This window comes from Clupea harengus, chromosome 1, assembly GCF_900700415.2.
Source record: "Clupea harengus chromosome 1, Ch_v2.0.2, whole genome shotgun sequence".
Classification (NCBI taxonomy): domain Eukaryota; kingdom Metazoa; phylum Chordata; class Actinopteri; order Clupeiformes; family Clupeidae; genus Clupea; species Clupea harengus.
In genome coordinates, this window is record NC_045152.1 from 31,349,188 (window position 1) to 31,362,621 (window position 13,434).

Below are 13,434 nucleotides of genomic sequence, written 5' to 3' on the forward strand. Positions count from 1 at the left end.
GATTGTGTGTGTGTGTATATGTTTGTGTGTGTGTGTGTGTGTGTGTCTGTGTGTGTGTGTGTGTGCGTGTGCGTGTGCACATGTGTTTGTGTGTATCTCTTGTCTCCTTAGCACTGGCTTTCTCAAACAGAATGCCTCGTCACACATCCGGAGCCAGTTTGACTGGTAAAGCTTCCTTTACTCTTTCATGTCCGCAACAGAGAAGATGTTAACGCTAACTGTAGCGCTGACGTAAAAGGTCTAGAACGTTCATCTAGCAGATGCTTTTAAAGCCACTTACAGTACAGATACGCAATTTAATTAGTAGCTTATGTGTGCCCCCTAGGAATCAAATCCGTGATGTCGGTGTTGTTAGCACCTTGCTCTACTAGTTGCTCTGCTAGTTCAGCTAGTAACACGGGAACAACCTGATAGGAGTCCCCTCTAATGTGCTGTGGCAGACAGCCGAATCAATCAAAACACTTGGAATCCTTTACCGCCGAGGGTTCAGCGCTCAGATACTTCATTTAGCTACCATATGCTCCCTCCCTGCTCTACATAACAATCTGAGACGGAAAGCCACTCATCGCTAACTCAGATGCTCGCCATTTTTATTGAAGTGGGCTCTATTTGCAAAGATAGCCGGGTCGAGGGATTCCATTAGCCAGCAGTGAGTCCCCCCCCCATGCCTATGAAGGCATTAATTTATTGGCAGCTGGGACCAAACTTTAAGCAACTCAATGAGATCAGAGAGGATGCAAGAGAGGGGGGTGCAGATATGGCTCGGCTGCCTGCGTGCTTGCAACAGCCCAGAAATACGAGATCAAAAACCCGGCCAGTGTGCAGAGAGCATCGGGGAGAGGGGGGGGGGGGGGGGGGGGGGTCAGCTTTGAACGTCATCCATTGATGGTCACTGCTTTCATTGTGCCTGGATGGGCCACCTGCACCGGCATGCTAGAAAACGCATTTCCAATATGCTGTGAAGGAATTGATTCTTTTCAGATACAATGGATCATTACACAGCAGTAGATATTATGCTTCTTTGTCGGAGCCGGTGGGTTCAGTTGCCCAGGTTCATAACACATTAGTTGTGTTTGCCAGTTGTTTGCCAGTAGGTGTTTGCTCTCCAGTGCTTTAGCCCTCATGCATATTCAAGTGATGCTTAACTGTATGCCTCTCTCATGTAGTGCCTTCTGCTCCTGCAACACTGTGTGTGTGTGTGTGTGTGTGTGTGTGTTCTCAGGTCTCTCATCATCTGGGTGAACAGACCCCTGCCTCTCTGGGCTCTACAGGTCAGATTCAGTGGCCCTCCTTTCTCTCTCACTCTTTTATATCTCTCTTTCTGTCTGTGTCCATATCCCTCTTTCCTGCAGCTGCACTCTCTTACATTCTCTCTCTCTCTCTCTCTCTCTCTCTCTCTCTCTCTCTCTCTTTCACTCTATCAGTGTCCATTGATCTGTGCAACTGTCTGGGAGTGTAGGGCTGTTCACAGGTCTTTGTGAGGCTGCGGTTTTATTTTGGTCAGCAAGTTCCCATTCTCTCTCTCTCTCTTCCTCTGTCTCCTCATCTCTCTCTCTAGCTTTTCCTCTGTCTTTTCTCCCTCTCTCTGCCCACCCTTGCTCTCCCTCAGTGTATCCGCTCCTCCCTCATCTCTCCTGTTTTGTCTGGCTGCTCTTCTCCTCCTCTTCCTCAGGTGCTGGTGGCCTTCATCAGTTTCTCAGAGACCATGTTGCTGGTGTACCTCAGCTACAAGGTGAGCACGAGCACAAGCACGAGTGCACCAATGACCCTTCAGCTTTACCGCCGTACCCCCACGCTCACCGGGCTCACTCTCACCGTCACGCTCCGCTCGACCCTCACGTCGGCTCCGCTGCCGGGTCTCATTAGTGCACTCCCAGAGCCAGGGCTGGAGGTGCTCCAGAAGATGAGGGGGAGAGTGGGGGTGTGGGGTGTTGGTTTTCTCTCATCTGAGACGCCGCTGCCACAGATTTCCCTCTGCTGATTACTATCATTCAGACTTTAGTGTTCTGTGTGTGTGTGGGTGTAGGTAAGGAAGAGAGAGAGTGAGGGAGGCATTGTATATATACTATGTGTGTGTGTCTCCGTGTGTATGTTCTCCATATTGATTAATGGTGTATGTATGTGTGTGTGTGTGTTTGTGTGTGTGTGTGTTTGTGTGTGAGAGAGAGAGCGAGAGAGAGAGAGAGAGAGAGAGAGGGAGAGAGAGAGAGAGAGAGAGCAAGAGAGAAAGAGAGAGAGAGTGCGTGTATGAATGTGTGTGCTTGCAAGTGTGTATTCTAATGAGAGACAGTTTGTGTATGTGTGTGCATTTGCGTGTTTTTGCATGCCTGCACAGATTAAGAAAAAAAAGGGAAGGTAGGATCATCCAGGTCTCCTGTAGTCTTTGGTGCTGTTTTTGTTCGAGTGCTGCACGTCAGCCACAGTGAAGTATTGGACGTGAGGGCTGGACACAGAACAAGCCCATCCTCTGAGACTGCTGGCCATGTAATCCCACAGCACTTTGCACATAGGGGCTGCCCCCCGTGCCATCCCAGCCCACTCACTCCAGCCCCTTAATCATTCATAAGAAGGCGGCTGTCAACTGCCGCGCTTGTGTGGGCTGGGCTGGGCTGGGGGGGGGGGGGGGGGGGGGGGGAGTTGTTGCAGGCACAGGCGCTGAGCTTAAACCTCATTGATTTCCGCAGAAATTTCTTTCCCCTTCCACGGCAGCCTATAAACAGGCTTCCGCCACACAAAAGGAGCGCTAAGTAGGTGATGTGTCAATTGAACACAAGAGCTTAGCTTAGCAGGGTCCGCATGAATAAAGGGAGCCTTGAAGGCTCTACAGGAGTCTTGGCCTGAACTGTCATGTTTTCCTGTCATTACACAGCCAGTAAGCATCCAGCTGAGGCAGGTATTTCTGGGGCTGCCTAAGGAAATGGAGGTACCTTAACCTGGATGTTTTTGTGTGTGTGTGTGTGTGTGTGTGTGTGTGTGTGTGTGTGTGTGTGTGTGTGTGTGTGTGTGTGTGTGTGTGTGTGTCTGTGGTTTCCAGGGAAACGTTTGGGAACAAGTGTTACGCATCCCTTTCATTCTGGAGATGATAAGTACGGTTCCCTTTGTAATCACTGTGAGTAAACCAATCAGCCAATGATTCACTGTAACACCAATTCATTGGGAAACTAACTGTGAATTCAGCCTGTGCATTGCATTGGTTGACACAGCATGTGGTGTGTCACAGTGTGTTTGGAGACACAAATTCTGATTACTTTTATTGTATGTTTTGTTTTTCACCATGTCTGTCGCCAGGTGATTTTGCCCACCCTCAGAAACCTGTTCATCCCAGTGTTTCTGAACTGCTGGCTGGCCAAGCACGCCCTGGAGAACATGATTGTGAGCACTGCCATCTGTTTCGCACACAGCTGTTTCCTGCCTCTGTTTGCCTGTTTGCCAAACCCCACAAGTGGGCCTTATCTATGGCACCATATGTGGCCATGTGTGATGCCTGTCAACATGTGCCAGTCTGTTTAGAGATTGATTCTTAAGTTAATGGTTCTTTAAAGCTCCTGTTAGTAATGGTAGTGGTTTTTCCTAATTTGCAGAAGATTTAGCCATTGTGGCCACTAACCCCTTCCTTTAATACCCTGCACTAATAGAATACATACAGTAAACAGCAGAGATGCTCTCCCCTATGGTGGGTACGCACACACACACACACACACACACACACACACACACACACACACACACACACACACACACACCACACACACACACACACACACACACACACACACACACACACACACACACACACACACACACACACACAGATAAAGTAAACAGCACGCAGAGATGCTCTCCCCTATAGTGGATGTTTCCTGGCTGGTTAATTCAGCTGGACTGTGTTGCAATTTTAGTTTCCAATTGTAGAGTTTGAATTAATGTTGGTTATAGTAGATATCAGGTACAGCTACCTTAATTATTCTACTAAACTATTATTAGTTATAGTATTATACAAAATATTGTTTACAGAGTGTGACTCTAAAAGATTAATAATGAATTAATGAAAACTTAAAAGCCTATTTTTATTTGCTTTTTCAGTAGTATGAAGCATGGCTGACCCTGCCTCTGTGTGTGTGTGTGTGTGTGTGTGTGTGTGTGTGTGTGTGTGTGTGTGTGTGTGTGTGTGTGTGTGTGTGTGTGTGTGTGTGTGTGTGTGTGTGTATGCCTGTTTTTCAGAATGACCTGCATCGAGCAATCCAGCGCACACACTCCGCCATGTTCAACCAGGTCCTCATCCTCATCTCTACGCTGGTCTGCCTCATGTTTACCTGGTGGGTCCCTCAGAAAGACTGACAGAGAGATTAAATATATATATTATAGTTCAGAGATAATGTAAAAGATAGGACATATTTCTGCTGAAGTACAGGACAACAGTGAAGGATGAAACTCAGTAAGATGAGAAAGTGTTCAGCGTGTGAGAAGAAGGCCACACTTAGGCACCTGTAGATACTATGTACCTAATACTGAATTAATTCAAATGTATAATGTACTTCTAAACCCTAACCATCTGCTTGGTTAGGTTCAGAGCAAGGGATGTGACATGTCATAAAATGTATTTCTTAGAGATCGCATTATTAATGAATCAAGTAACTACACTCTAAAAGGATACTTAATATAAAGTATGTACAAGTGACACGGTTGTGATGTACAGAGGCCAGTTAACTTCTGTGAAGAGAGGGATGGTTAAGCCTTGTAGTACAGAGATCGTGTAAAAGATAAGAAATGTGTCTGGTATTGTAAGGGCCAACGGTGTGGGATCATGTTGAGTGAGATAAGTAAGGTTCCTGCGCAGTATAGTAGAGATGAGAGAAAGGGGTGTGATGTGTGCTGCTGTGGTGGTATAGAGGCAGTATAGTAGAGATGAGAGAAAGGGGTGTGATGTGTGCTGCTGTGGTGGTATAGAGGCAGTATAGTAGAGATGAGAGAAAGGGGGGGGATGTGTGCTGCTGTGGTGGTATAGAGGCAGTATAGTAGAGATGAGAGAAAGGGGTGTGATGTGTGCTGCTGTGGTAGTATAGAGGCAGTATAGTAGAGATGAGAGAAAGGGGTGTGATGTGTGCTGCTGTGGTGGTATAGAGGCAGTATAGTAGAGATGAGAGAAAGGGGTGTGATGTGTGCTGCTGTGGTGGTATAGAGGCAGTATAGTAGAGATGAGAGAAAGGGGGGGGATGTGTGCTGCTGTGGTGGTATAGAGGCCAGTGCGCTGCGGTGCTTTATGTGGCAAACCCCACGAAACAAAGCAGCTGGGAGCAGAGAAGGTGACCTTTCCACCATTGACAGAAGGTTGACTCAACAGGCCCTTCAACTCTGTGCAAACAGACAGACACACGCGCACATACACACGTTTGAGCACATATGAACAAATATAAAATGGTACGCGCACACACTTTTTAAAAACCTTTATAAATGGGGCATGCATGAAAGGTTTTAAACCGAGGCTTACATTTTTATTCTATGATTGACTGTAATTATGCTTTCCTCCCCTCATTTCATTCTTCCCCCTTAACTCCTTCTTTCCTTCTCTCTATGCCTCCTTCTCTCTGTGTGCCCCCCCCCCCCTCAGTATCTGTGGTATCCAGCACCTGGAGCGTGCAGGGAACAACCTGACTCTCTTTGACTCACTCTACTTCTGCGTGGTCACCTTCTCCACCGTGGGCTTCGGTGACGTCACGCCTCAGATCTGGCCCTCACAGCTGCTGGTGGTCATTATGATCTGCGTGGCCCTCATCGTCCTCCCCATACAGGTGGGTCCCACTTGACCCCCGCCGACTGAAGTGGCCCAGGCGGGAAGAGAAGTGGTGACTCGTCTCACCTGCGCTACAGAGGAGATACTGAAACTTCTTCTGGTTCATTCTAGGTTTGAGTTTGCAGTTTCAGAGTTTGCACTGTCAGGTACTACCAGTAGAAATGTTGAGACACCTCAATGTACCAAGAACAGAAGGAATATTCATTTATGGTAATACAGTGGGAGATGTGGCACTTTTGACTTGTTGCTCAGAATGCATGTGTTGCTCTTGCACACCCACCAAGGCATTATTAATATGCCATTGTATGCTTTCTCTGGGTTTGCATATCATTGTTTAGGCTTAACCAGAATACAAACACATGCTCTCCCCTCTGTAGAAAACAAGTCCTGTCTTCAAAACAACAAACTCTGCAGCTGAACTAAGCAACAAAAATCAGAGTTTCTAATTGCCTGTTTTTTTGAGGACTTGTAGACATGCTGAAGATAGACTAAAGTTATTCTGTATAGTAATCAGCAGCTGGCTACCGCAAAGACAGATTGTACAACCCCAGAATGTCTGCTCATGATAGTTCAGGCAATTTTCTCAGACAAAACCAGCAGACAATTGGGTACGTTTAAAAAAAAATGGAGACAGTGAATAGAGATTTAGAAGTACCCACCTGCAATATTCTTCCTTTGTCTCCCGACAAGTACCTAGAAAAGCAGAGAAGCTATTTTCTTGTTATCATGCACAGTGTCAGTGGTAAGACAGACAATCACAATCTCAGGAGTGTTGTGCAGCAGGTGTGGCTGGGTTGGATGGTGACTCGTGTGGATACTTCCACTGGTGTGTTGACATTTTTTCACTGAAAGCTGCAATAGTTCTGACAAGAAAAACAGCAGGCTAAGGAGCTGCTATGCATCCGCCGGGAATTCCAACAGATGGTGGACATGAAGCAGATCTGTCACACACACATGCACACACACACACACGCACACGCACACACACACACACACACACACACACACACACACACACACACACACACACACACACACACACAAAGGCACCAGGGATGGATTAACAAACGGGCCTACCGGGCCCAGGCCCAGGGGCCCATGAGCTCAGGGGGCCCCTAGGCCAGAGCCTCTGTGTGAAGTCGCTGTTATGTATCTCTTATTTGTGGTTGAAAAAGGTGTATTTTTTTCATTTGCTAATGGCTTTAATTGAGTGTACCTGTGCTGTGTTAGAAAATGCTAGTTTATTGCGACAGTGATCTAGCATGACTTATTTGGGACTTACAGAGATACCTTATGTTATTTATGCCCTCAAAATGGCAAACCTGTCTCTGTCATGGTTTTCATCATTTTTAGGGGGAAATCGTCAATAGCAATCTATAACAAAATGATATGCTTATCGTACATACACTATAGAAACTATAAAAAAAACGATTCAATTAAATGAATCATTTCTTATTTTCTTTGTTATTTTTGTCATATACAGATATGCAATGATGATTGCTGGGTAATATGTATCTTGTTGTCCAATGTCAAGTCTCTATTTGATCATGTGATGAGACGATACGATATAGCTAGTTTAGGCGCAGAATCTGAAAGTCAAGACCTACAAGCAGGCACAGTAGGCTACACCTGCCAAACGACGCCTTTCAAACATAAAAGTGGTGATGCATGATTTGATTTTTCAATGGACAGGATTGGCAGCCCATTCAGCCTCTCCTGCCCCATGCTGCCCCTCAGGTAGGTCTTAATCAGTTTCAATTTGGAAAAGAATCACTCGGCTGTTGCTCTGTCACATGTAATGTCAGAAACAATAGCAGGGCAGTGCACACCTCACCGAAGGTGGATGTTACGGAGTAAACTTTGACCTGTTTACTTTCCCAATACAATAGCCAATGTATCTAATTCGACCGTAAAATCAAACACATTGGTTGTCCAGGCCCAGGGGCCCGTGGTTTCTTAATCCGTCCATGAAAGGCACCCCAACACCCACACTCATATTCTCACTGACACTCACACACACAAAATGTCCCTCTAGGGCTTGACGCTAACTGATGATGGCACTGAGCTGCTCTTATGTGTGATAAGATAACCTCCCTGGGAAGAAAACACTGGGAGGGTGGAGCCTGTGTGGTTGTATTCGTACACGCACAACGGACAGAAAATGGCAGGCAAACCGGTGATGTGGCCCTCCCCACCCTCTCTTTCTCATTCTTTTTTTCTTTCTCTCTCTCTCTCTCTTTCTCCATGTCTCCCATTCCATCCCTCCCTTTCATCCATAAATACTCCCTGACATTTAGTGTCTCCCCTCTCCCTCCCTCCCTCCCTCCCTCCCTGCACCTCACATTTCAGAGCAATGGGGAAACCCTCTTTGTTCCGCTACTCCTCTAACCACCAGCCTCCCCTTCTCCCCCTTTTCCTTTCCCCTTTCCTCTCCATTCTTCTCCCCTCTCCTCTTCTCTGCAGTCTTCACCTTACCTCTCCTTCCATTTCCTCTTCTCCCCTTCCCTCTCCTCTCCTTTCTTCTCCTCTCCCTCTCTCATGTCCTCTCATCTCTTCTCCTTTTCTTTCCTCTCATCTCCTCCCTTGTCTTCTCTCCTCCTCTTATATGATCAAGTGGTGGCATCTTTAGAAGAGACTCTGTAGGCAGTGACTGACACCTTTACCGTCTACTATCACATCGGATAATCACATACAGCCCCATAGGGACAGCACTCCACATATACTAAATTCAAAACACTTGCCACTCCAGTCTATCAGTCAGACATGACACATCTCAGCTGTGAAAAATGTCCATCTTATTATCTTAACTTCCACCATTCCTCCCCTAAAAGACAAATCATCCTGAGATTGCGAACTCACACCCACGTTCCCCCCTGGATGTCCTTCGCACCTCGACGGAGAACATAATGAAGCGATTAACACAGTGAATTTGTCGTCAGTGGTGGTCGAGAAATTACACCTTTCTTTAACTCAGCCATTTAATGCATCCTGCTCGGCGATCCCCGCCATGGAGTCATTTTGAGCAAATAGCAGACAGTGTGCCGCGTGCGGTTGGAGATAGTGCTGCTCCATTAGATTCCATTTGTGGGTCGTCTGCCGTTTAAGAAGTTTGTGTGTGTGTGTGTGTGTGTGTGTGTGTGTGTGTGTGTGTGTGTGTGTGTGTGTGTGTGTGTGTGTGTGTGTGTGTGTGTGTGTGTGTGTGTGTGTGTGTGTGTGTGTGTGCAGTTTGAGCAGTTGGCCTTTCTGTGGATGGAGCGGCAAAAGTCTGGAGGGAACTACAGCCGCTATCGCGCCCAGACGGAGAAGCATGTGGTGCTCTGTGTCAGCTGCCTCAAGATAGACCTTCTCATGGACTTCCTCAACGAGTTCTTTGCCCACCCCAGACTGCAGGTCTGTTTCCGAGGCTAGGCCAGACCAGGCCCATGCCAAGTGGGACAAAGTGTGTGTGTGTGTGTGTGTGTGTGTGTGTGTTTCTGTCTTTGTGCATGTGATTTTGTGTATGACCGTGATTGTACATAAAATGTACATTGATGTGTGTATGTATGTAGCTAGTACACGTGCATGTATATGTGTCTACATTTGTGTCAGTAAATGAAATATAGTCCCTGTCACTTGAGTGTGGTATATACATATGTGTGAGAATGTCTGTGTCTGTAAATGTGTTTGGGACACTGCCACTAGTTGTGCACACAGCTTGTCATTGCAATTCAATGTTATTCCTACTAAGCTGGCATGGTAGTGTGACCGCAGAAGCTCTGATATGAATCAGTCGTGTTAATGACCGTTTGCGTTTCAAAAATCTTCGAATGAGGATAAGAATGTGTAAGTACTGCATGTCATGTCACTGTTGTGTACATGGGCTTTGTTATGTTTGCGTTTTTACATGTGTTTAAAAAAAATGTTTGAATGAGGAATATTAACGTGTATATTTTCTCTGAAGCCCATAACAAAGCCCGTGTGGAGCCGTGCTCATGTGTTATCAGTGTACACTTGTCTGCATGTGTGAGATATGCGTTAGCATGTATTGGTGTCTCTATGCATCTTTGTAGTCTTATCTACAGCCCTGGAAGCACTGATACAGACTCCAACCTGAAATTGACAATATTATCAATATAATCAATTTGTTGGAAAATATGGTGAAATTCTTGTGCTTTTAGTTGGGGTTTTCCCACAGCGACCAAACTGCTCACTGTCACATGCAAGTACTCATACGCTGCAACCTAGCCCAACCCGGGTTAGGGTAAGGATATGAATTGGATACAAACCCAGGTTACAGTAAGGGATGGGGATGGGAGTGTCACGTGCGATTACAAACCAGGATGAGGGCAAAGGAATAAAATGGAATACGAACCCTGGTCACCCTAGGCACCCAAACATCTTGCCTCAACCATAACCACTGACTCGCTCTTTCAGCAGCCTCTAACAACTCCTTTGAAGCTCCTTTGAGTGATCGTCCTCGATAACCAAAATCCAACTGAAGTGTTGTGGTTAATTTAGCTACAAACTACACCTATCTCCACAGGTCTTGTGTGTGCATGCCAACTTTGTTCCCTCACTTCCGCTACCAGTTCCGCATATGTTAGCTTCTTCCTTTGAAAGGCTTCCTCAGTCACGTTGTCAAAGGCATTTGTTAACTCAAGACAGTAAACAATGCGCTGGGTCAAGCTAGTTTTACAACCAGACAGAATATATTTTAATGAGCCACACCCATATGCAACTTGCAGCTTCCATCTTCACTCACCCACTGACTGAGGTTCGGCGGATGTAGGGGGACATCAAAAGTGTCTCCAACAATTAATTCAATGTGGAAAGCATCCATAGCCCACAATTCTTTTCAGCTGATCTTCCTCTTCTGAATATTATGCCAGTTCATCCATTGTTCTTGCTTTGCCTGAGGAGCTGCTGCTGCTCATCTAGCTTCTTCTTCTTTCTCGCAAACAAAGCTAGATACCATCTGCCTACTCTCTGGCGATGTAGCCTTACCCCATGCTTTCAAACTGTCACATATCCCAAACCCTGCTCTTCCACTCTGTACCTGCCCAATGATATCACCTAACCCAAGCCCCGCTCTTCTACTCTGTACCTGCCCAGTGATATCCTGTCATGCACCTTGTGCATTTTGAACCACTTCTTGTGGATTTCACATCCGTCCTGTTTTCACCGTTGGAGCAGTGTCCTTGACTGCGGTATCCCTCGACTGAGATAAGTCTTCTCCAGGCTGGTCTTAGCACATTTTAACTCCTCTACCAAACAGGTCATTGGTAACTCTAAAGTTCCTTTTTCTATACAATGATACAGTACTTAGACCCCATGGCACCCCAAGCTATTTTCTACCTGCCTTATTCATGATCCTTTCAAATTTCTCAGTCTCTGAAATAGCAACTACATACACAGTCAAATGCCACCTTATGTGTGGAAAAAGCCCAAACTGCAAGCACAACCGTTACAGTTCACCAGGCAAAAAGGTCTTATCGGTGGTTTTATAGCCTTAACAATGGAATCTGTGAGCTCTTCACCCTGTCCTTGGTCATTCAATGTGGAACTGGTTTCTTTACAAAAGAAGGAATCACCTCACCATCAATACAAAATCTCTCTTCCACCAACCTAAACTCTTCACCGGTTTCTTTACAATAGAAGGAATTTCCTCACCATCAATACTAAATCTTTCTTCCAGCAGTTTTCCCTTACTGGTAGAAACACCATTCGCTAGGTATCACTTTCATCCTTGCCCATTTAAGATCATCATTCAACTTGGCTGACAGGAAATGGGTACATGGAGCAATTGTAAGCGTCATCATAGCGTACATAGAAGCTTGGATGGGAAGTAATCGGGTGGCATCCTGCAGCCTCTCACCACCAACAATATTAGTATTATCTTTTTGTTTATAACTAATTTACAAAAATAGGATGTTATCACATACATTGGTGTTCAAATCTGAACTGATATCAATGCAATAGCCATGTACAGTTGATCCTCATCCATATAATTGCAATTCAGTGGCTGTCCGTGTTTGTGCGTTTTCTATGTTGGTGCGTATGTGTGTGTGTGTGCGGGGGGGGGGGGGGGGGGGTCATGTGTGTGTGTATGGGTGTGTCGTGTGGGTTTACTTTTGTATTTCAATCTGAATGTCTGGCTGTCATCAGGACTACTACGTGGTAATCCTCTGTCCAGCTGAGATGGACGTCCAGGTGCGGCGGGTCCTGCACATCCCCCTATGGGCCCAGAGGGTCATCTACCTGCAGGGCTCTGCGCTCAAGGACCAGGACTTGATGAGGGCCAAGTGAGTGAATGAGCCTGATCCCACCCTCCCATAGCATTCAGTGGTATTAGCCATGTCGTATTGTGGGTTTGATGGACACATTTATCACTTCTTTTGTTCCCTGCCAGAAAATAATTCTTTCTTTCTTACTCTCTGTCCTCTTTTTCCTTCATTTCTCAATTGTCTGCCCCTGATCATCTTTCATGTTGTCCCTGGTTGCCCGCACTTCCTGGTTGGCGCCCCCACCCTCTCTTCCGTGTGACTGGCCACAGGATGGATGATGCGGAGGCCTGCTTCATTCTCAGCAACAGATTTGAAGTGGATCGCTTTGCTGCTGTATGTCTTATCACAGACTTTAACTTTAACTTAACCATTTGACCTCTGTGCCTCAGGGGTTGTCATTGTTAAAATTCCTTTTTCTGACTTTTTTCTTTCGCTAAATGCTGTATTTAACCTATTTTCTGCTCTGTTGTTTTTCATTTTCCTGTTGTTTCCTTTCCCCCTTTGAGTAACACAGATTATTCCATATTCAGTCCATTGGTTTTATGATGTAGCTGCTGTAATTTTAAATATTTTTGCTGCATGCCTTATTAGAGGCAGTATGTGTCATCACTGAGGCAACTGCTATTGTATGAATGTGACCTAATTAGGCCTGTAATAGTGGGAAGATACGATAGATAGATAGATAGATAGATAGATGGATACTTTATTAATCCCGAGGGAAATTTAGGTCATCCAGTATCTTATACACTTATGCAACTCACAGACATACATACATAAATCACATTCACATAGGGAGAACATGCTCACAAGGAGTGGGGTGTTTACAGATACGACAATGGATCTGACCCTATGGTACAGTATGCATTGATTGTGACAGCGTTGATGTCCACAAGGAAAAGTGTTCTTGTGCTGCAAGTGTGGATAGTGCAAAGAGATAGTGTTCTTGTGCTTGTGTGGATAGTGCAAAGATAGTGTTCTTGTGCTTGTGTGTGTGTGTGGATAGTGCAAAGAGATATAAGTAGTTAAGTCTGTGCAAGGGGCTACTATAGCCAGTAAAGGGATGGACAGTGGGATGAAGATAATACAATATGTGATGTTAACTCTTCCTACCTCTGTCTGTCTCCATCATCTACCCCGCCCCCCCATCCCCCCCCTCTCTCAATCTCTCCTGCTTTCTGACTCAGGACCATCAGACCATTCTCAGGGCCTGGGCTGTAAAGGACTTCGCCCCAAACTGTCCTCTCTATGTGCAGATCCTCAAACCAGAAAACAAGTTTCATGTGAAGTTTGCAGGTCAGCCACAGGCATGTTCCAAATACAACACAAATATGTCAGTTGTGATTGTGCGGTTGTGTGTGTGTGTGTGTGTGTGTGTGTGTG

At 45.8% G+C, this 13,434-nt stretch overlaps 1 protein-coding gene across 1 annotated transcript in view; it reads left to right on the plus strand.

The window, feature by feature from the left end:
- The window catches only part of LOC105910945 (potassium channel subfamily T member 2), a 48,967-nt gene that overhangs the window by 16,849 nt on the left and 18,684 nt on the right, over nt 1–13,434 (plus strand). Inside the window, exons 4-14 of the mRNA XM_031576199.2 lie at nt 112–165; nt 1,223–1,271; nt 1,673–1,732; nt 3,035–3,109; nt 3,289–3,372; nt 4,222–4,316; nt 5,609–5,789; nt 9,017–9,181; nt 11,936–12,072; nt 12,324–12,387; nt 13,239–13,347. Of these exons, the coding sequence (XP_031432059.1) occupies nt 112–165; nt 1,223–1,271; nt 1,673–1,732; nt 3,035–3,109; nt 3,289–3,372; nt 4,222–4,316; nt 5,609–5,789; nt 9,017–9,181; nt 11,936–12,072; nt 12,324–12,387; nt 13,239–13,347 (1,073 nt within the window). The remainder of the gene's footprint in view (nt 1–111; nt 166–1,222; nt 1,272–1,672; nt 1,733–3,034; nt 3,110–3,288; nt 3,373–4,221; nt 4,317–5,608; nt 5,790–9,016; nt 9,182–11,935; nt 12,073–12,323; nt 12,388–13,238; nt 13,348–13,434) is intronic.